The following is a 25180-nucleotide window of genomic DNA, read 5'->3' on the forward strand; positions in this document are numbered from 1 at the left end:
TTATCCATCGTGCCATACCCTCAGTGAGGTATTGGATTGGCCTCAAATTTATTCTGAAGCAGGAAAATGACCCCAAACATACAGACAATGTAATTAAGAACTATCTTCAGCGTAAAGAAGAACAAAGTCTTGGAAGTGATGGTTTGGCCACCACAGAGCTCTGATCTCAACATCATCAAGTCTTTATGGAATTACATGAAGAATGCAGTCCCCGAACACAGCATCTGTCGTCACTTTTCCACCCATTACAAAAGAAATCCAGACCTAATATTTTCCACAATCATCAAGCAGATCCCAGAATCCATCAGCTTAAATAGATACACTAGATGGCCAAAGAGAATTGTACTGGATATACCAACTCAATACCCTTACTCCACACCGACTAAATGAAACCATAGAATCATGTTAAAAATAAAAAAAATGCTCTGAAGAAGGGGGAGTATTTGTTCCCCCGAAACGCCTTGGCTTGTCATACTTATTGCAATTTCTAATAAACGCCTTCAAACTCACCTTCCATTTTGCATTTACTTGACACCAGGGACTCCTTTCTACCTACTCTTCCTAGTTTACATGTGGATACGACCATAAGGCCTTTTCCAGAAGTAGCAGCCCAGGCCCTAAAAAGGTCTACCCATCACTTACTTTCAAGTTGGGCATAAATCATATTTATATGACTATATATATATATATATATATATATATATATATATATATATATATATTTTTTTTTTTTTTTGCTTGTTGTTTTCAATAAACCTGTATTATCCTTTTTATAATCTTTGGTCTCGGTTGCTGATATATAGGCACATTTAAATCCCTATATTCAGTGTTTGGTAGATACATCTCCCTTTTTTGTCATATTCCCCTCCCTTTCCCTCCCCCCACCCCTAATTAGTCACCTTCCAACCTGGTTACACAACTACTTCTCACCACATTCCCTATCTAAGGGTTTCGGTCAATGTTCCATCTGCCAATCTTGACACGAAGTGTAGTCTTGCGCCTCAAAGACAATACTAAACCTGTCACTGGCTAGCTTTCCAATCACACCCTCTCCTACGTGGTCAGGAAGATATGAAGTGCCCCATCTAGTGTCAGCAGTGTCCTCAGCACCTGCCACACCTGGGTAACAAGTCTTGTTCTGGACAGGACATTTTTTTTACGCTGGAGCCCGAGCAACCTGTCTGACCTGTGGAGAGTGGTGGTCTCATCAGGGGCCCCTTGCACTACGGCACCCCCCCCCCCCCACCAATAGGGCTACTTCAGTCCTTCTTCGGCCCATTGGCACAAGGTTAGTTCAAAATTTTCTGATCCTGGCCTGATGGCCCAAGGGATCTCCTGAACACTGTGGATTCAAACATTTCAAAGTCATTCTCCTTCAGTTCTTTAGAGGGATGGCCCCCTTTGGTGGATCCACTTAGCAGTGGTAAATTTCAAATTCCTTAACCCTTCTTACAAGGACAGAAAGGGAAGGGGTAGTAAACACAGGGCTTGAGCCGAAACAGTTACTGAGTTCAGACCATGCTGTATAATTCACAGCCGATAACTTAGGCTAGCCAGCCTTAACAAGATCCAGCAGTCTGTCACTCATTAACAATTATCTGGATGAGGAATTCGTGTAACTTTTCCTTCTTCATCTTTAACTCGGATTGACCAGGCCTGACCAGATCCGTCTGGGCGGCGGACTTCCACCGGGTCTATGTAAATAGCCCGCCCATGTTTCCAGTTCACCTTCACCAATTGGAAGGTTTTCCACAGCTCCAAGTTGGACGAGTTGCGGTGGGGTTTTGGAACAAACAGAAAGTCCCACACAGTCTCATTACACCATGTTTCTCTTTGAGCTTCTATCTTCAACATGACCTATCACGGAGCATAGGGATAGTCATATCCAAACTCTAAAGCCACTTTCTTCTGAATCATACATTGCATCCTGGAAAGCATGGGGATGATCTGTTAGTTTCCTCTCCCAGGTGGGGAATACAGGGTCTCCACTCTCTGGATAAGGGAGGCATAGGCCTCATTTTGATCCCGAACCCGGGAATAGCTTCTGGGTGGGGACAAATCTGGGACCCGATTAAAGTAGGCCTCACAGAACCCCAGACTCTTGGCCACTGACCCCGCGCCACAGAGTCCCTAGTCTCCTCATCAGGTGGGCCTAGACTGGCTGGACTGCTCCGATCTTCGGACCACCAGTCCCATTAAGTCTCTCCCTCGGACTTCCAGACATCCAATCCCTCCTTCAAGGATCCAAACCTTTGCTGGAAGCTGGGAGACCCCACATCAATGACCCCGGCCTCTTCCTCGCTGCTCACTCTTGCAGCCCAGGTCACCGCTGGCCATCTTCTCCCCTCTGCCTGTATAGGAACAGACTTTGTCTCTGCCGTTGCAGCTTTCAATGCACCAGGTGGCCACTCCCTGGCCCGCACTACCTGCATGCATCCTGGCTCGGACATTCGGGCCTCTCTCCATTTGCACTCTGGATCACTGATGGATTGCATAGAGTCCAGTTGCATAAGGACCCTCAGCATTCCTCTTCCTCGGCCCGTGAAAGGTCCCGACTCCGCAGCCGACAGGGCATGAGTGACCCCGGTCTCCCAAGACACATTCAATCTTCTGGGCCAACCTCTGCTCTATTTTGCCCCTCAGCAGCAGATTGCTGCAATGCCCGCACTGGCCCCAAACTTACATCCGCATGGTCACATTTAGACGCTGAGTATATACCAGGCCTAAGTGCTCCACGCCTCCTCCCGTGCACAATGCCATTCTTCCCTCGGGCACCATCCACACCCCTGTATCCCACAGGGTTGATGTTGTTGGCTTTCCGGTCTGCTCCGCAGGTTCTCCGCCAGAACGTGGGATAGCCTCTGTGCTCCGGCTCGCTCCGGCACTCACCATCTTACTGCTCCACACACGTGTCTCCCTCTCAGCCCCAGCCAAAGGCGGAAGTCATTTATAGACTTTCCTTCCTTCCCCGGATTGGCTGTGCGTGAGCGGTGCCTCCGCCAATGACTCCAGATTGGCGGTGGCTCCTCCTGCTAGGCAGATCTTTCCAGCGCGCGCTTTCCTGCGCGGTACAGCAACCCCTCCAATGCCACTCCATCTCAGCTCAGCCTGCATGGAAGTTACTGTAAAGCGGACCATGCCTCTCAGTCTGCATGCATCCGCCATCCTTGTCTGTACCAGGGCCCCAGCTTTGCCTTCCATCACTCTGAGCCAGCTGGCCCTTTTTGCTATGTAGTAGAACTGTCCCGCTGTCAGGCATTGCTCGGTCGACACTCCAATTCACAGCACTTGTACAGGCAAGACTCGCCATACTGTATTGGAAAAATGTTCCAGTGCCATTGAATGCATGTTCAACAGTTTTCTTTACAGCATCCATTTGGCCACTATTTTTGGAAGAATGTCCCGCTGTCATTGGATGCACGGTCAACATTTTCCTGTATAGCTCCGGCACACATGGCCCCCGGCACACCGATCCATATGCCCTGGGCTGCCATTTTCTCCATCCATACTTGCACCTTCTACTGTTAAGCAGACACAGTCCATTTGTACAGCAAGATGCATTTCTCCCACTCTCCAGCACATTGCTCGGGCAGACAATTTGTAATTCTGACAAAGATTCTTCCGTTGTTTTTGTCAACCATCACTGTGCATTTGATTCTTCATCCCACGCTCCCTATCTCCTGTAGAGCAGGCCTTACACTTCTCTTGAGCATTAGAACACAGTTCTTGAGAGAAAAATTACATTTTCGAAAATTTTCTTCTGTCATTGCCATTAGCAACCATTCTGGTAACCCAGGGCGATATCCCGGACAAGCCCCCAAATGTAGCACTCCCTCTAGAGGGCTGCTGAGAATTACACTTCTTGGGTCCCCTGGGGTACCATTAACAACTGACAGTAGACAAACGGCACCAATAGTTCTTGGCTCAGTCAATAATCAGTCCAGGGGATGTGTTTTTTTTTGTGTTTTATTTAGAACTGGGATAGGAGAAGGGATGAGTGGGATACTCCAACTAGTAACTATGCACAATAAGATTACTGTTCCCGCCTGAACACTCTTCAGGGTTAATAATTTGGCATCCCCTTTACTCTCACTGCCTGTGTGCTGACACCCGTCCGCTGACTCTAGCCACTGGAGTGGTCCCCTTCCTGGGCAGACCCCTTGACAAGCTTCCCTGTACTCACGGACACTGTTTTTGTAGGGTTGCTCTGCCTTCACCTCCAAAGTCAGCTTCCAATGGACCTCTGGGTTCAGCCACACTTCCTGATCCACTAGGCTAACTGCCTGTGACCACCATCCACAGCAAACAGGAGGAGAGACAGCCGTCACCCTCCTCCTGGGATTTGGTTTCTCGCCCAAAGACCCCTGTCACATGTGCTTTGGCTTTTATAACATATCCCAGGATGCACCACTGTTTGTGCTAACCCACTGAGATAGTTACAAAAGCCTGTGTGTCACTGGCTGGGTTTCCTCCACTGTCCAACAGGCTCACCTATTGGATACAGTGGGGACAATCCCTCAGCCCAGATGAATCACACCCTGGACACATGCAACAGGCATAACTACTAATCAGGCTCTCCTGATAAGCAGACAGAGTAACTATACTTTCCCTGCCTAGCACCTACCTAGGAGGGTGCTACAGTTAGATCTTCAGAGCAGGCCAATTAACCACTTCAATACAGGGCACCTTCACCCCCTTCCTGCCCAGGCCAATTTTTGGCTTTCAGCGCTGTCACACTTTGAATGACAATTGCACAGTCATGCAACACTGTACCCAAATGAAATGTTTATCATTGTTTTACACAAATAGAGCTTTATTTTGGTGTTTTTTTTTTTCCAAAACAATTTATTGTGACAAAATGAAATGACATAAGAAGTGAACATCACTTTCAAGCAATACAAAGCAATACAAAGATCATTGAAAAGAGAAAAAAAAAAACAAAAAAAACCAACAGGATGAACCGCAGTACCATGTACTGAAAATAGGGTGGGTGAACAAACCATGACTCAATCATACCGGGAAGTATAGGAAAGTACAAGATCAACGTACGATAGACATTGTAAACCGTTCAAGGAGGTGAGGACAATCTTGTTCCCCCTTCCCTTGGTGCAGGACCATGGTGAGAACACAAACAGGAATCAATTGCAACCTCCATCTCTGTTGGGTGTGCCACGACCGAGGCATCTTCAAGGGCAGTGGTGGCCCCCTTCACATGTCCGGACACCCCCAGAGGGGAACACGCTGTGTCCGGGCACAGGGGGCAACCATTAATGGTGTGTAGGTCGTCCTGGGGCAGGGAGTTCTGAAGAAATCCACTGGAGGGGTCGGTGGAGTTAAGCGTTCTGGCCCATAAGCGTGGTCGGGACTGCGGTTTGGGGGGAAACAGGGGAGCACCTGGGAGGGGGGGGGGACGAGGGGGTGGGGGGGTAGGTGGAGAGACAAAAGGAGAGGACGCTAGATAGAAAGAGAAGGAAAGAAAAAAAGGGGGGGAGAGAGCAAGGAAGGATATACTCAGAAGAGATATGTGACGCCCGTGGCATTAGGGGGGGGGGACCTGACCAAGAACGTAATCAACGTAATCAGTGTTTGACGGGAAAATATGCCCGAGGCGACCCGAAACCGACACGACAATAGCTAGCAGCTAGGATGTGGTGGTCAATGTCCTAAAGTCCGGAAGTGTCGTGAAGTGTTTCCAGGAAGCCCAGGTCGTATAATATTTGTGGTGGGTATCTTTAGCCTGCGCAATAGTGTCTTCCATTTCTGCCACCCTTTGGACCCTCTTCAACCATTCCGCAACCGTGGGGGGGGAGGTAGAACGCCAGTGACAGGGCACACACATCCTGGCAGCGTTGATAAGGTGTAGTGTGAGGGACTTCTTGTAACTGGAGTAGGGTAAGGAGGTGTGGTGAAGCAAATATTGCGCCGGAGTAAAATCAGGAGTATATGTGGTGATCCGGGGAATCAGGGATTGCACCTCCCTCCAGAACGGCTGGACTAAAGGGCAGTCCCACCAGACATGCAAAAGGGAGCCCGGATGCAGGCCACATCTCCAACAAGTAGGAGAGTTAGCCGAGGAGAACTTGTGTAATAATTCAGGAGTTCGGTACCATTTAGCATAGAGTTTGTAGCCAGTTTCCTGGGCAAGGACATTTAGGGATCCCTTGTGCATGTGGTAGTGAATTCTCGTCTAGTCGTCCTCAGAGAGGCTCCTGCCAAGGTCCCTCTCCCACCTAGACCGAAGTGCCTTTGTGTGTGCGTGGTCAACCGGAAAGAGCATAGTATATAATATGGATATCAAATGACGGTGTGGCCCTGGCGCTTCACAAAGTCGTTCAAATGAAGTAAGGGAGCGGGTCCAATCCGCCACCGGCTGTGCGCTGTGCAGGAAGTGTCTAACTTGTAAAAAGCTGTAGAACGGAACATCTACGGACGGGTATTTGAGGCGAAGGGCCTGTTGCGTAAGAGGGCGAGCGTCAGCAAAAAAGTGACGTGCCTGAAAGGGCATGTCCACGGTGGGCCCCGTGGAAGGGACATAAGGGAGATCAGGTGGGAATTCTGGAGAAGCGCACAGGGGTAGCAGTGGACTAAGTTTCGGGGAAAGATCTAATTTATGGCGGATCGTTTGAAAGAGGCGCAGGGTTGCACCCGTGACGGGATGGGTCAGAATAGAGCGTGGAGTCTTGGACGGCGTCACCCATGGGAGATGATGTGCGGGAATGGTGGACACCGCAGACTCCAAGGACACCCAGTCCTTAGAGTCAGCATGAGCGTGCCAATCAATTATCCGGGTAAGGTGGCAGGCCCAGTGATATTTGAGCAGGTGTGGCAAGCCGACCCCCCCTTCTGCTTTGGGGCGAGTGAGCGTGTCCCACCGGATCCTTGATTTATGTGACTGCCATACAAAGTCTGAACAGATACGCTGGTAGGATTTGAAAAAGGCAGGGGGAACATGGATGGGAAGGGCATGCAAGATGTAAAGCAGACGGGGAAGGATATTCATCCTCACTATTGCGACCCTGCCAAACCAAGAGAAGGGTCCCTTAGACCACGATTGTAGGTCCGATTTGATAGATTGTAGGATAGTCAAGTGGTTTTTGGCGTACAAGTCTGAAAGTTTGCATGGGAGCTGGACCCCGAGATAGGTGATGGCATGGGGATCCCATTGGAATGGAAAGTTGGTCTGGCAGAGCCGCAAGAGCGAAGTAGGGAGGGAAATGTTAAGGGCACGGGATTTGGAATAGTTGATTTTGAGATTAGAAATTGCCTGAAAGGATTTTAGGGCCGAGAGGAGATTAGGGACCGAAGTCAAGGGATCAGTGAGGAAGAGGAGGACGTCATCTGCGTAAGCAGCCAGTTTATATGTTTTGTCCTTTATGGAAACACCCTTAATATTCGGGTCTTCGTTGATTTGACGGAGAAGGGGCTCTAGGGTGAGAATGTAGATCAAAGGGGACAGGGGGCAGCCTTGTCTCGTGCCGTTCGACACGGAGAAGGCGTCCGAAAGAGTACCATTGACCCGGACCCGCGCAGAGGGGGTGGAGTACAGGACCGAGACAAACCGCAGGAACCGGCCTGTCATGCCCAGAGCCCGGAGCGTCTCGGTCATGTAGTCCCAGGCCACCCTGTCGAACGCCTTCTCCGCGTCGAGGGACAAGAAAAAACCGGGGGTATTGGACGCGGATAACCAATGGTGGAGGTGAAGGGCTTTGGTGGTGTTGTCCCTTGCCTCTCGGCCAGGGACGAAGCCAACTTGGTTAAGGGAGATCACGTTAGGAATAGAGGGAAGGAGGCGATTAGCCAATATTTTAGCGTACATCTTGACGTCCACATTGAGGAGCGAGATGGGCCGGTAATTAGGGACCTGGGATGCATCTTTATTCGGTTTCGGGATGACCGCGATGTGCGCCTCTAGGAAATCCGCATGGAGGGAGTCGGCGTCCGGAAAAGCGTTGAACGCGTTTTCCAGGTGTGGTAGCAGCAGATCCGAAAAGGCCTTGTAGTAGCACACAGGAAGGCCATCCGGGCCCGGGGCTTTGCCCGGTTTAGATTGCTTCAGAGCCGCCAAGATTTCCGTCAAAGTGATAGGGGCGTCTAGTGCAGATAGAGCGGCGTCAGGCAGTGGGGAGGGAGAATATCGTTCCAAGAACTGTCTGATGTCCTGGAGTCTGGAGCACTGTGAGTCCTGAGAGTCCGCTCGCGGCAAATTATACAAGCGTGAGTAGTAGCTAACGAATTGGGCTGCTATGTCAGGAGTGGAATTCAGCGTTTTACCCGCTTGATCAACTATGGAGTGAATAGTGTTGGCTGCCCGTTTTTTCTGGAGGGCCCGGGCCAGGAGCTTGCCCGATTTGTTAGCATGTTCATAGAACAGACCTCGGGATAGAGCAAACTTGCGGCGAACAGATCTCCCAAGAGTCTCCAGTAGCTCCTGACGAGCCAGGGTAAGTTCCGCGAGGGTGGCGGACGCTAGGGATCTCTTGTGGGCACGTTCTAGAGTACCAATTTTCAGCAGCAGAGAGTCAACTTGAGCCGAATGAGCCTTCCTGCGTTTAGAGGCGAGTGCCATAAATTCTCCTCTGATCACGCATTTATGCGCCGCCCAAAGCGTGATGGGGGCGATATCCGGAGATTGGTTTTCTGCAAAGTAAAGCTGCAGGCGCTCCGAGAGCGCCGAAACACAGGCAGCATCAGAGAGAATGGAGCCATCCATTCTCCACGCCCGCGGGGCATAAGACTGTGCGGGGAAAGAAAAGGTGACACTGATGGGATTGTGATCGGAAAGAAACATCGGGTCGATGGAGGCAGAGCGGAGGGTTGGCAGAAGGTCCTGGGAGACAAATAGGTAGTCAATACGGGAATAACGATCGTGGGGGGACGAGTAGAAGGTGAAGTCCTTAGTGTCTGGATGCAGGGTGCGCCACGAATCGTGTAGGAGAAGGGTTGACATGAGAGTTTTAATCGTGCGGAGGGCAGCGTACGGCATGGAGGAGGAACCCGCTGAAGTATCCACAAGAGGGGACAGGGCAACATTGAAGTCCCCTCCCAAAATGAGCTGTCCAGAGCAGAAATCCGACAGGCGTCGGATGGTGGTTCTGAAAAAGGGGACCAAGTGTTTGTTGGGGGCGTAGAGGTTAGCCAGGGTACACAGGCGGCCATGGAGCTGCCCTTTAAGGAAGAGGAACCGACCCTGGTCGTCGGCCATAGACTCCGTGATTTTGAATGGACAGTGTTTGGATAGGAGTATGGACACTCCTTTGGACTTGGAGTCCGCAGACGTGGCATGATACGCCTCAGGGAAGTGTGAAGAAGGGATCTTTTGGATGCTGTCGGACCTATAGTGGGTTTCCTGGAGGAATACAATGTCAGCCTTGGTTTTGCGTAAGGCAATGGCAAGCTGGGAACGCTTTTCAGGGACATTGAGGCCACGGACGTTCAAGGAGTATAACTTGAAAGTGGGATGCGTATGATCAGAAGAGGACTGCATAGTTGACAAGACACAACACAAGAAGGGGGGGGAGAGAAAGAAAGCGGAGGAGGGTGGGGGGGAAGGGAACAGACAAGGAAGGAAAGGCAAGAGGCTACGGCGGGGAGAAGGGGGGAGAGAGCGGGGAACAGAGACCACAACCTAGTCCGGCCTGCCGAGACAAAACGGAGTGGTACACAGAGTACAGGGGAGTATAGTGGCTACTTTGAGTATAAATCGGGGGCTTCTTTATCAGGGGGGGGAGTAGACCACTAATTGGGGGTTGGGGTAGACCGAACGCGACGAGGGGACCGAAGTAACCACCTAGGTAGGGGGCCCGGCCACGAACCGAGAGGTAGTGCATGGGCAAGGCAGTGTAAGGGCAGCACACGGGGCAAGAACAAGCCTCCTGTGAGGACAGAAGTTAGTAGTAGGCATCTAGAGCCTCAAAGGGTCAAGCGTCGGGGTACGCACGGGGGGGGGGGAAGGGCATAAACATGTATGGAACGGGCTCCAGACGTAGGATAGAAGTGGGCAATGTAGGCGGTGGCCGCGGACAATCAGGGAGTGCACAAGAGGTAGGGTCAGGGAAATAGGAGTCATAGGGCAAAGCATCGGGGAGTATACCAACAGTGCAACATTGGAGAAGGAGGGGAGAACCGTCTGACTACCTGGATAGGTGCCAAGCATATGGTGGTATATTAAGAAAAAAAAAAAAAAAGGGGGGGCTGAAAACCAAACACATACCTAGACAGGAAAACTCTAAGCAATAGTGTGCAATATAACCATCAACGTGAGGTTGTGGGGTCACCTGCAATATCCAAGAAAGTGCATGAACATGTTCACGACCCCTCCCTTCCTCGAGGCGTTAAAAGCAGTCCTGGGAACCCTGCCGACATATGGCATAGACGGGGGATAACCACCCCCCAAACGGGGGCAAGAGGGGGTGAACGGAGCATGTCAGGGCATGCGTACCTTCACAGTGCAACGGACGGGTGCAAGCCTCAGGGCAAATCCGTTGCACGCGGGTAGGGGGTCCCACCAACAAACAACCTCGAGGAAGAGTGAAGGGCCGATGGCATAGGTCGGCAGGCGGCGCCCGATGCGGATGCGAAGCCCCACGGTCCCAGGCAAGGGGTGAGACACAGCGCTTCACATAGGCATGGGGGCACCGATGTCTGCAAACTCAAAAACATAAACATAGCAAACAGTAAAATGTACCCATAGGGCGAATGGCCCCCCTGGCATAAATACGCAATTGAGCACATAATGCAAACATAACAAACAATATTATGGAAAGGTACTACAAGCCGACACCTGAAAAGGAGAGACGTACATCCCCAAAAAAAAACAAACAAAAAAAAAAAAAAAAACCCCTTATCGGGGAGCATATGACCCACCCATACCAGCTTAAAAACTAACAACAACAAAAGAACAGCCGGAATCGGAGATATAGGTAGGGGGCCGAGGGTGTTGGCAGTTCTAGTTCAAAGTTGCGGGCAAACCCGAAGGGGAAAAATAAGGAGACGGGTCGTAGGGGGGAGGGGAGCCACGAGTACATTACCATTCCAGGGAGCAGGATGTGAAGCAACTGAGCAACGGGGAAAAAAACGTTCAGGAAAGCAGAAAGTCCGTGCAGCGGTTGCGGACACAGTCAGGCGTGGGTACTGTAGTTTCCAAGGCTGTGAGACTCACGGAATCCTTCCGGGGGAATAGGCTGAGATCCAGAAGAGAGCACAATGGGCCTTAGGCGTCCAGCCTGGCCCGACGAACCTGTGGCGGTTTAGTAGGACTATTAGCGTGAGGGGGAGCAGCAGGAACACGGGCCTGACGGACCTCAGATGGAGAACGTTGGCGCCGGAACCTGACCTCCTGGGCGTCCATGGGTTCCGCTTCAGGCGCATCGGTCACCAATGGACCTGGACGAAACTCTGCATACCAGTTGGGCAGGTGCATATAAGGAATACCCAGTGTGGAACAAAAGTGGGGTAGATCCTCAGGGACCCTGAGAAGGGCTGTGCGGCCTTGTGTAGAGGCCGAGAGGCAGAACGGGAATTTCCATCTATAAGTAATTCCGTTGGCCCTGAGTGTGTCAAGCAACGGTCTCAGTTCCCTGCGACGCTGGAGCGTGATGCCCGAGAGGTCCTGAAAGAGTTGGATGGGGGCCCCTTCCAGGTCAATGTGGGGTCTATTTCTCGCTTTGCGTAAGATGTCCTCCTTAAGGCGAAAGTCCACCAGACAGCAGATAATATCCCTCGGCGGATCCCCCTCCCTGCCCTTGGGGCGCAGGGCGCGATGCGCTCGCTCCATGTCGATGGGGGACTGTGGGGGTCTATCCAGGAGTGAGTTGAACAGGGAGACTATGGCGGGACTCAGAAGGTCACCTTCCACAGATTCGGGAACCCCGCGGATGCGAAGGTTATGGCGCCTCCCTCTGTTGTCCAGGTCCTCCAAATGGCGCTGCATATCCCTTAACTGGACCGTGTGGGTATCAGACCTGTAGTGCAGTTCATGTATGGCTGAGTCCTGTCTAGCAGTCACCCTTTCCACCTCATGAACCCTGCCTGTGAGGGAATGGATATCTTCCCTTAATTCCAAGATGGCCGCCCCCAGGGTGTCTTTAATGTCCGCAGCCACCGAGCGGAGATCGTCCATGTTCAGCTGCCTATGCAATGCAGGCGTGGGGGAGCTGGATTCCGGGTCCCCGGAGGCTACAGTGGCATAGGAGCGGGCAGGGGGAGGAGGAGAGATTGCGGGAGAGGAGCCGCAGCCCGAGGACGCCATTGTTGCGGCCTGGGTCCGGAACAGCTCCGGAATGCTGGGGCTGAGCTTGGCAGCGGGGTCCCTCGGGGAGCGAGAGCGGGTGGCGGAGGAAGAGCGCGGAGTGTTAGGCATCCTCACCGGCGGTGCAGAGTCAGTGCAGAGCCCGTAGTGCGGTTAGGTCGGCTCGTGGCGGCGGGAGCTCTCCTAGCAGGCGTCCATCATCTCGCGCGGTCAGACCACGCCCCCCTTTATTTTGGTGTTATTTAATCACGTTTTTTTAATATTGCTAAAAAAAAAAAAAAAAAAAAAAAAACGAAAAAATACAGAAAATTAAAAAAAAAAAAAAAAAGTAAATAAGTAATTTTTCTCCTTCATTGATGTGGGCTGATGAGACGGCACTGATGGGCACTGATAGGTGGCACTGATGAGCACTGATAGGTGGAACTAATGGGCACTCACAGATGGCACTGATGGGCAGCATTGCTGGGCAGCACTGATGGGCAGGCACTGATGACCACTGAAAGGCAATGCTGATCAGCTCTCCTTTCCTCACACTCTGTCAGTGTGAAGCGAGGAGAGTCGATAAACGGCACTTCCCTGTTTACATGTGATCTGCTGTGGTTGGAAACAGCCAATCGCATGGGTAAAGAGCCGCGTCATCGGCTCTTTACCTAGATCAGGGTCACATCATGTCTTAGGGACACGGTGGGCCTGCGATTGCCCCGCTGTGCTCCCCCGGGAACGCGCAAGAGCAGGAACACATTGGGGATGTCATATGTTGTCATCCCAGAACGAGAGGAGATCGAGGTGGTTAAAGATCTTTTACTAAGGTAGTAGCAAATAGCAAGTAACAGTTCTCAATAGCATCTTCCACACAGTTTCCTTTGCAAAGCAATCTAGTGCCCCATAGAGTGACTGTATAGTTGGCAAAAGTCCATGAAAGTAATACTTTCAAGGCAAGAGTCAATTTGGCAGTAAATCCACAAGTGGTAGCAATAGTCCTTTGGAGTCTATGGCAGTAATCCAAAAATGGCAAAAAAATGCACGAGAGTTTAAAGACTCCAGACCCACAGGGAACCCTTGACTGGGCTTCAATCACAACCCCCACCCAAGAGGGTGATCCACTCCAACAGAGAAACAGCTACATTGTGGTGGTCTTTCCCCAACCCACTCCCCAGGGCCCATCGTGAGCCCTATTTATATGGTATGACCTGCAGGGAGTGGTGACCCAGAAGAGAAGAGCAGGAAAAAGATTAACTCATCCTCCCTGGACGCAACCAGCCCAAAGAATAGGTCTAAGGACACAGAGCCAGTAGCGTCACTAGGGTAGGGCCAGAGGGGGCCACGGCCCCACCAAAGTTACAGTGTGCCCCCCCATATAAATTGATCAAGGGTCGGCGCCGGGTCCCGGGGTCCGCCACGCTGCCCCGCCATCATTCATCATCATGTGTGTGCTCAGTCGCCGGCCGGAGTCGCCACCCGCTGCTCCCTGAAGACAGTCCCGCCTCCCGCTGGCCTGCCGCCAGCGCCACCCAGAACAAGACATGCCTTCCTGGGCTGTGCGGCTGCAAGTGAGAGCGAGGGACTGTGGAATTGGCGTGGCGGCGGGACTCCAGAGAATTGTCTCCCTCTCTGAAGGAGGGACTAGGGAGTGACACTGTAGCTGTGGGAAGCCTGTGATGAGACCGCACGCTCAGAGCAGAGGAGAGCACAAGTCAGAGTCTGGAAGAATCTTGTTGCAGGGTGCCCGCTGCTGGACTAGTGGAGAGAGAGAGGCCGGAGTTGGACTTCAGGGACCACCAGAGACTGAGGGGAGACACAACACAAGGTACAAGTTTTTAAAGTTTAACTGAAGTATTTGGCGGAGGGGGCCATTAGGCCACCTCAGGAAGGGATGGGGCCTGGCCTGTTTTAAGGGTTCTTTATGGGGGAGGGGGCCCAGGGGGGAGTGGGGGATCCACCCTGGGGGGGGTCTATGGGTTGGGACAACTCACCAGGCCAGGGGTCCCCCCCATATAGATCCCCTAGAGCAGGCCAAGACCACCAGGAAGGGATGGGGCCAGGCCTGCTCTAAGGGGGATCTATGGGAGGGGGACCATGGACTGCTCCAAGGGGGATCTATTGGTAGGGGACCCTGGCCTGCTCTAAGGGGGGATGCGCTGTGTGACAGCAGAACAGGTGAAGGGAGGAACCAGCTGGAGCAGAGGAGGACACACGAGATCCAGGAGCGGCAGCAGCAGGCCGATGGATGCCGCCCACCCAGGCAGACTTAGAGGTCAGGTCATGGACCAGGCTGCAGTCTCAGAGAGTGAGACTGAGTGCACCAGCCTGAAGAGGAGGAGCCAGGCCAACCAGAGCAGAGCACACAGCACAGGACATGAGGAGCAGCAGCAGGCCGGTATCCATTTTAGAGGTCAGGTCAGTGGTCACTGAGGTCAGTCACGGACCACCAGAGTCTGGTGAAGAGAAGGAGCCAGGCCAGCCACTGAGCCAAAGCCAGACAGCACAGGACAGGAGGAGCAGCGGGCCCAGGGCATCCATTTTAGAACGAGGTCAGCCAGATCATGGACCAGCCTGGCTGTGAAGACTGAGGTCCCTGCACCAGCCCAGCAGACAGAGTGCTGCGGAAGGTTAAGAGGAGGAGACAGCCACTGAGCCACAGCCAGAGCACAGGACACGAGGAGCAGCAGGCCGGGGGCATGCATTACAGAGGTCACGGTGGCATTGGCGCATAGGTGAGTTGAGCAGTGACTCCACTACAAATGACAATCTCATATGATTTTACAGCTGGACATATCAAACTTACTGGCATGTATTATAGATGTTTGCCATGTTCAGCTGTAAAATTCTGTCAGAGTGTCAGTCCACATTGTCCTTTGCAGGGTGAGGGTGAAATGAGTCATATCACCCACCCTAACCCTGCAAAGGACAATGTGAACTGACACTCTGACAGAATTTTACAGCTGAACATGGCAAACATCTATAATACATGTCAGTAAGTTTGATATGTACAGCTGTAAAATTCTGTCAGGAATATTTCATATATATGCGTTTGATGCCCATTGTTTCTTGACTGTGGGCATCAAACACATAAACATGAAATATTCCTGATAAATTCATAGGATTATTTCATATTTATGCTTTTGATGCCAATTGTCAGGAATATTTCATGTTCATGCCTTTGATGCCCATTGTTTCTTCTTCACAGTGGGCATAAAATGCATAAACATGAAATATTCCTGACAGTGGGCATCAAACACATAAACATGAAATATTACTGACAATGGGCATCGGTTAGGAATATTTCATGTTTCTGCTTTTCATGCCCCAGCCCATTGTCACAAATATTACATTTTTATGTGTTTAATGCCCATTTTCAGCAATATTCATCTAAAGACTTAAATTTTCATTTTGAAGAGCCAACCCTTCCTGGCAGTTTCTTATGGAAGCAGAGCCAAAGCAGCCCTTCTTACAGGACAAGCTAGCTGGCCCTTCATAATCAGGACCGGTGCTAGACTATTTTGCGCCCTAGGCAAGACCAGCCACTTGCGCCCCCCCAAAAAAAAAATCAAACTTTAAAACATTTTTAAAACACGGTCACTGCACTATGGGTAAGATGGGTTTTGGGTAGAAATGCATCTGCATCTGTGGTGTCACTGGAAAAAAGATTGTCCCTGCATCCTTGGTGTCACTGAAATAAAAAAGTCACTGCATTGGTGGTTTCACTGGAAGGACAAAATGTCCTTGTGTCCGCGTTGTCACTGGAAGAAAAACATTGTCCCTGCGTCCATCGTATATGATGTGCACCAGTAAATTTAAGGGGCTTGGGTGGTAGGAAGCTTGCAGTGGGGTACAGGGGGGGATGAAGAGGACAGGGAGTGGGATGGTAGGAAGCTGATGGGGGATGAAGATGACAGGGGGTGGGATGGTAGGAAGCTGATGGGGGATGAAGATGACAGGGGGTGGGATGGTAGGAAGCTGACAGTGGGTGGGATGGTAGGAAGATGACAGGGGGGTTCAGGGGGGTGAAGATGTGGGGTGGTAGAAAGATGACATACATCCCCCCATCTCCATACGCCCCCCATCTCCACCCCTCCCCCCTTTCAAGTTTGTATTAGTTATAAACATCACAGACCTCAGATCAGAGCAGCGCTGTTGCAGACAGTGGTGAGCTGCTCCCCGCCTCCTCTGTGTACAGGAAACACACAGTAAGGGGGAGGGGTGGGTTCAGTGCTCGCCGTTCTCTGCACTGACACAGGCAGCTGGGGAGAGAGACCAGCTGCCGTGTGTGTGTAACTCGTGGCATGCGGGAACCAAGCCGCCCGCACCGCCGCTAGCATTCTGGGAATCAGGGACGCTTGGGAGAGGGAGGTATGGCTGCGCCCTAGGTGGCAGTGCGCCCTAGGCGGCTGTCTTGTTCGCCTAGCGGGAGCGCCGGCCCGGTTCATAATGCAAATTTCTGTCTATTGGTCATGTTAAAGGGACTCTCCAGCTTCCTTCTCTGAAGTACGTCTGAGGGACTTTTTAGCATCTTGATGAAAGTCTCTAGTCAGATTGAAAAGTTGACGCTCAAGTGTATTGTATATTGCACAAATTAAACAAAGGTGAATTTGTTAGAAGACCTCTGGAGTGCATTCTATTATTGAAATATACAGTATATATATATATATATATATATATATATATATATATATATATATTGCATAGATATAGATCGCATTTTATAGTTGGCCCCCCTACTTTTGTCCCTGTCCCCCCATGTGCCCCCCCTAAAAATGAAAGCTGGAGACGCCACTGCACAGAGCACCACTAAAACATTATAACACTTTGCACCTGGCTGACCTACTTAGCTGGAGAGCATGAACACAGCAAGAGAAAACTGTTAACGTTTTAGAACCTTTTGAAAGCACCTACTTGTTACCATGTTGTGCTTCTCCGCTTCACCTGATCTTGAATGCCTGCATGTCCGCTTAGGGTTTTTTCTGGTATCTATGCATGTCTATTGATGTTTGATAGTTGCTGTACTTTTAGACTGGATTTCCTCCCTGTTCTAATGAAAATATGTATATGATGTTTATAATTGAAAGATTGCCTTGTTTAGATAAAGGAACTGTGGGGAGATCTTGTGCATGCATTCTGATGTACTGTTATATCTGTATATGGTGCTTAATGATTTATTTCATAAATATGTGAAACTCATTGTTAACTGTTTGGAGAGCTGCCTATTATTTATTTAAAGAGGTTTACTACAGATGAACTGAAGAGACTGCCAGCACCTGGTGTTACAATGGGAGAATGGAACAAGCCGGTAGCTGGGTGTGTTTATGCATGCTAATTTTTCAGAAATACTAACATTACTGATGATTCTTTGGAAGCCTTGCCGAAAGGCACGCTATAAACAGAATCAAAATGAAATTATGTAGCAAATACTGCTCAAAGTGTTTAAGGATATGATGTCTGATATTAACAAGGCTTATCCATTGATGTGCAGAAAAATTGTGCTCTGGTCTTTTCATTTTTACTTTTGTGCATGTATGGATAATCTTTTATTATGAATTCATGGTACACAGTTATATTTTATATAAGAAACCTGACCATTTTTTTTCTCTTTCTCTTTCATTTGTTCTAACTTTTTTCCCCCCGCTCTACACAGGAACATCACATACACTGGAACTTCAAGTGCGCCTCTTCTGCCGCAATGTTCTGCTGGATCACTGGACACACCGCAGTGACTCTGCCTTTTGGCTTACAAGGCTTCTTAAACCATGGCCAATGGTGAACCAAGCACAGTTACTGTACATTATTTTTGGACCTGTCACTGCAGATGATGGTATCTATGCTGCAAAGTTGATTTTGCATGGCTAATCTCCAATGGAAATAGCCATTCATTGACTCTTGTTTTATATGCTAATCCAGGGGGAAAGTGAGGTTGCTTATGAATAGTATGTGTCAGGGAGTGGCTACTTCTAATAAAGACAAATAGAGGTATGTTTTGTAAGTCAAAGTAAGTGCCTAATGGACACACATTAAAGTGGTTGTAAACCCCATTCATTAAATGTGACCCGAACACATATCTGTAGTGTTTACTTATCTCTATCCAAAGCCCTAAGTCCCATGTCCTTCTGCTGCTCCGTTCCTGTTATCAGCATGATAACTTCAGATAAAGTTCTCCCACACAGGAGATAAAAGCAGCTAGAAATCTATGTCAGGGTGGGTGCATAGAGATAGATTAGCAGAGAGCTTATCTATTTACAGCACAGCTCTGCATGTTTCTTTTCTTTCCTCTGCCCATGTGGAGAGGGGTTGTGTGCCTTTCCTCCAATCAGCTGTCATACAGTGTATGCCAGGTCTCCACACCCAGTGCTAGAACAAGAAGAAAAAATTCTAACACAATGTTCATTTTCTAAACAGTGTAGAAAGCTGAAGGCAGCAGATATACAAATAAAACTTCTGTAGGGAGATTTGTTTAATCTCTGTGTATCATCTGAGGCTGTTCACCTCACTGGGTATATGTAAGGGTTTACATGCACTTTAAGTGCCTGTGTACAGCATCCTTTTACCGAACAGTATTTTATGCATTTCTTAAGGAGAAAAAAGATTCAGATTTTTCGTTCTTTAAAGTGGTTGTAAAGGTAACCAAAAATTACAGCCAGCCCCACTGTTTTATTATTCTCTCCTACACTGTATACATGTTTTTTTTTTTTTAAGGATGCCCGTAAATACCTTATCTTAGATCTCTTCTGGCCGGTCACGTGACCTCCGGAAACTCTATTCCTCTGATCTATGGGCTAAAGCAGGAGGGGCCAAGATCCCCTCTGATGTCACCGGGGAGGTCAAGTGACCACTGTGCTGGCTGCTCAGCCCCTCCTGCTGTACCCCCTAGATGGGGGAGGAGAGCAGTCAAAGGTCATGTGACCAGCCAGAAGCGATCTAAGATAAGGTATTTACAGGCATTGTTTCTAAAAAACATGTATACATGTAGGATAAATTAAAAAATATGTATACGGTGTAGGATAGATTATTAGAACAGAGGGAATGGCTGTAATATTTGTTTACTTTTACTGCCCCCAGTCCAAGTCCTGTCCAAGAGGGGAAGAAACACACACAGGAGTTGACAGGCACAGAGGTGGGGGAAGAGGTAGAGCAACAGGATGACAGAGGCATGTAAACTGACCATGGTAATCAGGGATCAGCAGCCATGATAACCGTGGTCAGCACACAGAGAGGAACACAGAAACGGGCAGGATAAGCCAGGTTTTTTACAGCTTAGAAAAAGGCAGAATAGACAGCACAAGCACTGTGCTGTTTAATCTGCTATAAGGAAACAGGAGCTCTTTTTTTTTTTTTTTTTGTTACAACCACTTTAAGCCTGCTCATTTCTTTAACATTCATATCTTTATTATACAGTATAGGACTCAACTTATGGTCTACGAATCCATTCCTATGTGTTGCTACCTTCAGGTCATTGTTCACTGGCTTTACTGGTTCTGTCCCCGAGTGTCTCCATATAACCTTTGTGACGAGACCCTTGCTCGCTCGCTTCCGCTCTCCCGACACTCCTCTGTTTCTAGTGAGTCAGCTTGCAGATCGCAACGTCTGATGGTTCGGTCAACCAAGGATCCGGGATCCGAACTACAGCTATGTGCCGTTCGGAATCCATTAGAACAAACACCAGGCAAGGCTGTATGTAAGTTCAAACAGGAAGACAATTTATTGGAAGAACACAGCACACTTTTATACAGAATTTGGAACATCCTGCCCCCAACAACCGCTTTCCTATTGGTCAATTGTAAAGTACCTGCAGTTCCCCTTCTGGTCCTCCTTAGCCATGCAAATGAGGAATTGAAAATGAGTCAGCAGTGATTGGTCAGATAGCTTGACCAAAAGGACTGCCATGTGCAAGGAGACAGAAGCCCCAGGGGGCAATCAATGTACACAATAGCCAGACACAGAACAATGGTTCCCTAACGAGCCCCCAATACACCTTACTCTGAGTGTCAATACATCCCCTAGCAGACAATAGGTGAGGTCATTAGCACACCTGACAATAGGTGAATGGAAGGCCACCTCAGACAAAAGCAACATTGTTAGCCAGCCCGTCTCCTCATTGAACTTCCTGGAATGACCATATTAGGAGTGGTACTTCCTGGTCAGAGACCTCATACTATACAGGGAATAAAAATCTTCATATTACAAGGGAGACATTATTCCTGAATATGACTGTCCCCTTTGTAGTAGTCCAAACCATCACCCATCTGTCCTTAAATTCCAGTGACGGTGAACACCGTCACATATCTTCCCCCGGGAAACAGTCCAACAGCCACTGTGGGACCCCGAACGGGTCAACTCGAGGATGTTGGAAAAGTAGTTTTATGGTTCCAGGTCTGTCTGCCAGGATAACCCCTCCACATTCCCATGTATATTCCTGGTGTAGGGGTGTGGGGCCTTTTTGTAATTGAGAAATCTACACGTATGTGTCTTCCATCAAGTTCCATTCCATTTGCACGTTCTTTTGCCTCCTTTGCGTCTTCAACATTTTCAAAGCAGACAAACGCTAAACCCCTGTAACGTCGAGACTGCCGATCATACACAATAGATACATCAGCCATTGGACCATATTTTGAAAATACTTCTCTTAGATCTCGCTCCGTTGTGTAAAGACTTAGGCCAAACATGCCCAAACAGCAGTTAGGATCAGGATTTGCCGGACTTACTCTACTTCCTATATGCCGCCTTCGATTTGACATGGGAGAGCGACGGCGGCTGTGACGTCTGGTGATCCCGGCCATGGCGGCCTCTGGTGCATAAGAGGAAGTTAAATGGCCCAAATCGTTCCCCAAAAGTACTTCTGCGGGTAACTTGCGTAGTAATCCCACTCACACATATCGCTCCCCTGAGCCCCAATCCAAGAGGACTTGGGCGGTGGATAAACGTAGCACCTTTCCCCCTGCTACCCTGACTGCAACAGTCTGGCCAGTCCGGGCTGACTGGGGAATCATGTGAGGCTGGATGAGGGTAATCGTAGCCCCGGAATCGCGGAGTCCCTGGGCCTGCTGCCCATTAACCCATACTGCCAGGCGATGGTGCTGCCGATTATCTCCGGCAGCAGCTTGGACAGGATCCGCTTCAGGAAGAGTGTGGTGAACTTTTCGAACATCTCGATAGTTGGGCTCATTCTGGTAGCAATGAGCCGCTGGTCTGGATGGATGATTAGTCTCTCGATACCTCGTGGATTGGCTAGGGCAATATCGTTGCAGATGACCAGTTCGGTTACAGGTATAGCACTTAGGTTCGGTAGGAGGGTTGGGTCGGGCTGGGGGTCTAGAGGCAGACCACGGAGGTACTGAAGTTGGCTTAGAGGCTGGTAAACTGGGCCATAATAGTGGATAGCGCTCGTTTTCGCCTGACCTTCGAGAGTCCAGATATTCATCAGCCAGAGTAGCCGCTTGCTGTACCGTCTGTTGGTGTTTATCTCGCACCCAATCCCGTACTACCGGAGGGGTGTGGTTAAAGAACTGTTCTAATAGTACTAGCTGGGTGATGTCCTCTATGGTATGAGCGTGGCTTCCCTGGAACCAGCTCTTAAGGTTCCACTGCAGACGATGTGCCCACTCCATGTATGTTGTGTTGGTTTGTTTCCGGGATTCTCAAAACTTAATCCGGCTGGCTTCGGGTGTAATGGCAAATCGGGCTAGCAAAGCTTCTTTTACCCGGTCGTAGTCTTTAGCGTCTTCGTCCTCCAGGGCCCGATATGCATCTGCCGCTCTGCCAGTTAAATTACTCGCCAGTAAGACGACCCAATCTTGGGACAGTACTTCATGTATCTGGCATAGTCTCTCAAAGTCCTGCAGGAATGCGTCAATTTCCTCCTCTCCTTCCTTAAATAGTTTGAACGCCCAAAAGGGCAACTTACGGAAAGTCGCTGCATCTTTAGGCGTTTTCTCCGATTGCCGTATTTCTGCCATTTTCTGCTCATGTTGCTGCTCTTGTTCCCTCTCTTGCCGTTCATCCTGCAGCTGGATGTCTCTAATGGCATTCTGTATGGCTGGCTCTGATGGGTTAGCACCATATAATCCCAACCGCTCTCAAACTCGTTGCTGAAACAAGTCTTCAACTGACCGGGGTCTTGCATCACCATCCCTCTTATCCATCTCGGATAGCTCACTGATCAGGGTGGCCTTTTTCTTTGTCCCACCGGTCCCTCCGCGGCTCTCAAGTAAGTCTTTCAGCGTGGCTCTCCTGCATGCTGCATAGCTGGTCATCAACTGTGGTGGTTTGGAGTGTCCCGGTAACTGGAGAGCAAATCCCACCGCTGCCAACCAATGTGACGAGACCCTTGCTCGCTTGCTTCCGTTCTCCCGACACTCCTCTGTTTCTAGTGAGTCAGCTTGCAGATCACAACGTCTGATGGTTCGGTCAACCAAGGATCCGGGATCCGAACTACAGCTATGTGCCGTTCGGAATCCATTAGAACAAACACCAGGCAAGCCTGTATGTAAGTTCAAACAGGAAGACAATTTATTGGAAGAACACAGCACACTTTTATACAGAATTTGGAACATCCTGCCCCCAACAACCGCTTTCCTATTGGTCAATTGTAAAGTACCTGCAGTTCCCCTTCTGGTCCTCCTTAGCCATGCAAATGAGGAATTGAAAATGAGTCAGCAGTGATTGGTCAGATAGCTTGACCAGAAGGACTGCCATGTGCAAGGAGACAATAGGTGAGGTCATTAGCACACCTGACAATAGGTGAATGTAAAGCCACCTCAGACAAAAGCAACATTGTTAGCCAGCCCGTCTCCTCATTGAACTTCCTGGAATGTCCATATTAGGAGTTTTACTTCCTGGTCAGAGACCTCATACTATACAGGGAATAAAAATCTTCATATTACAAGGGAGACATTATTCCTGAATAGGACTGTCCCCTTTGTAGTAGTCCAAACCATCACCCATCTGTCCTTAAATTCCAGTGACGGTGAACACCGTCACAACCTTGTTCATTCCATGAGACCCCTATTATCTTTTCCCCACATTACCTGCTCATTTAACTGCCACTTTTATCAAGATCTGACTGCTTACTGCCTTCATGGCTCATTAGAGGTTTTCAGATCAGTGACCCCCGAGCACACGTTGGGAACTGTACCCAAACCCCACAGTCACCAGGCTGGCCTGTAATGTTTACTTTGAGCACTGTAACCTGCATTAGGTGCTCACCTTGGCATGTGGTGCAACAAGTGTAGCTAGCCACTGGGTGCTATACAGTTCGAGGGCCATGTTCCACTCCTATGACACCCAGACCCTGAAGACCCTTCTGAGAATTTGACCGTTGTGATGGGTGAAGCCTGGACCCTTGATGTGACCAGAAATATAGACCAGTTCTTGGTTACATGTCTTAATGGCTCTGAAGCAGGGGCGGACGTACAGGGGTCGCCATGGCGACCAGGCCCCATGCTGCAGGGGGCCTGAGAGGGCCCACTGTATGTATAGATATGAGGAGCGGCAAGCGCAGCTGAGACCGGAGCTCCCCGATCCTCAGCTGAACTGTAAATCGGCACCGAGGGATAGGAAAGTGAAAGCAGAGTGTGTGCTGTGCTCTCTGTCTCCCCCTACAGTGCAATACCTGCTGGCAGGAAGTTACAGGAAGAAGGTACAGTCCTCTCTCTCCCGTTTTTAAAAAGGCTTTCTGTATGTATGTGTGTGTATGTATGTATGTAGGTATGTATGTGTGTATGTATGTATGTGTGTGTATGTATGTATGTGTATGTGTGTATATGTATGTATGTATGTGTGTGTAGTAACATGGACATCTTTGAAGGAGCCCTATACTTTGGTGCCAAATGAACTGCATAAACTTGAAGGATGTCATCTAGGGAGCAACATATAGGCTCCAGTAATATGGTGATAATACCACACTGCTAATGAAAGCTGGCTGTATGAGTATATGCTGGGGCATTGTTAGCCACCCATATTTCCAGAGCTCTGGAGTCAAAGTGCTATACATAAAGCGCCCTGTAAGCACATGCAATGCACACAGTTGCAGCATACTAGTGTGGGGTTCAAGATGTTAAAGCAGGTGGAGGCAATGGTTGCTGGATACTCTCAGAAAAGCAGTCCAAGCACATATAGCTCTTCGGAGAGGAAAGCGAGTGTGAACGAGCCCTTAGGGCTAAATAATTCCATTTTGTTAGACTTTTATTATATCTCATACATGCAACCAATAAACACTGCAAAGTCATTCTGTGCTGTGTATGATGTCTGCTGTACACACTCTGTGCTGTCTATGATGTGTGTTATATACATTCTATGCAGTGTGCTATACACATTCCGTGTTGTGTAGGCTGTGTGCTGTAACATTCTCTGTGCTGTGTATGCTCTGTGCTGTACACATTCTGTGCTGTGTGCTAGACACATGCTGTGCTGTGTATGCTGTACACATTTTGTGCTGTGTATACTCTGTGCGGTAAACATTCTGTATGCTGTGTGCTGTATACATTCTATGCTGTTTGCTGTACACATTTTGTGCCGCGTTTGCTCTGTGTTCTACACATTCGCTGTTCTATATATTCTCTGGGCTGTACAAATTCTGTGTTGTGTGCTATACACATTTTGTGCTGTGTTGTGTACTGTACACATTATGTGCTGTGTATGCTGTAGACATTTTGTGCTGTGTATGCTCTGTGCTGTACACATTCTGTGCTGTGTGCTGTACACATTTTGTGCTCTGTATGCTGTACATAGTCTGTGCTGTGGGCTGTACACATTCTGTACTCTGTATCAGGGGCGTAACTACAGGGGTTGCAATTGCAACCAGGCCCCATGCTTCAGGAGGCCTGTGCGGCTCCCCTGTACACCTGGATAGGAGGGGCGGTTGGGGCAGCATGTAGAGAAATCACTGTCCTCCTTTTTCCTCCTGTAGCTGCAGGAGGAAAATGGAGGAGATTGGTTCCTCTGTAT

General features: G+C 49.4%; 1 protein-coding gene across 1 annotated transcript in view; it reads left to right on the forward strand.

Moving 5' to 3' along the window:
* FBXO47 (F-box protein 47) overlaps positions 1–25180 on the forward strand; it is a gene marked incomplete at both ends in the record, with an annotated part of 584326 nt that overhangs the window by 387711 nt on the left and 171435 nt on the right. The window contains one exon of the mRNA XM_082272782.1: positions 17880–18056. Within this exon, the coding sequence (XP_082128908.1) occupies positions 17880–18056 (177 nt within the window). The remainder of the gene's footprint in view (positions 1–17879; positions 18057–25180) is intronic.

This window comes from Pelophylax lessonae (genome assembly GCF_965119305.1).
Source record: "Pelophylax lessonae genome assembly, chromosome: 11".
NCBI lineage: Eukaryota > Metazoa > Chordata > Amphibia > Anura > Ranidae > Pelophylax > Pelophylax lessonae.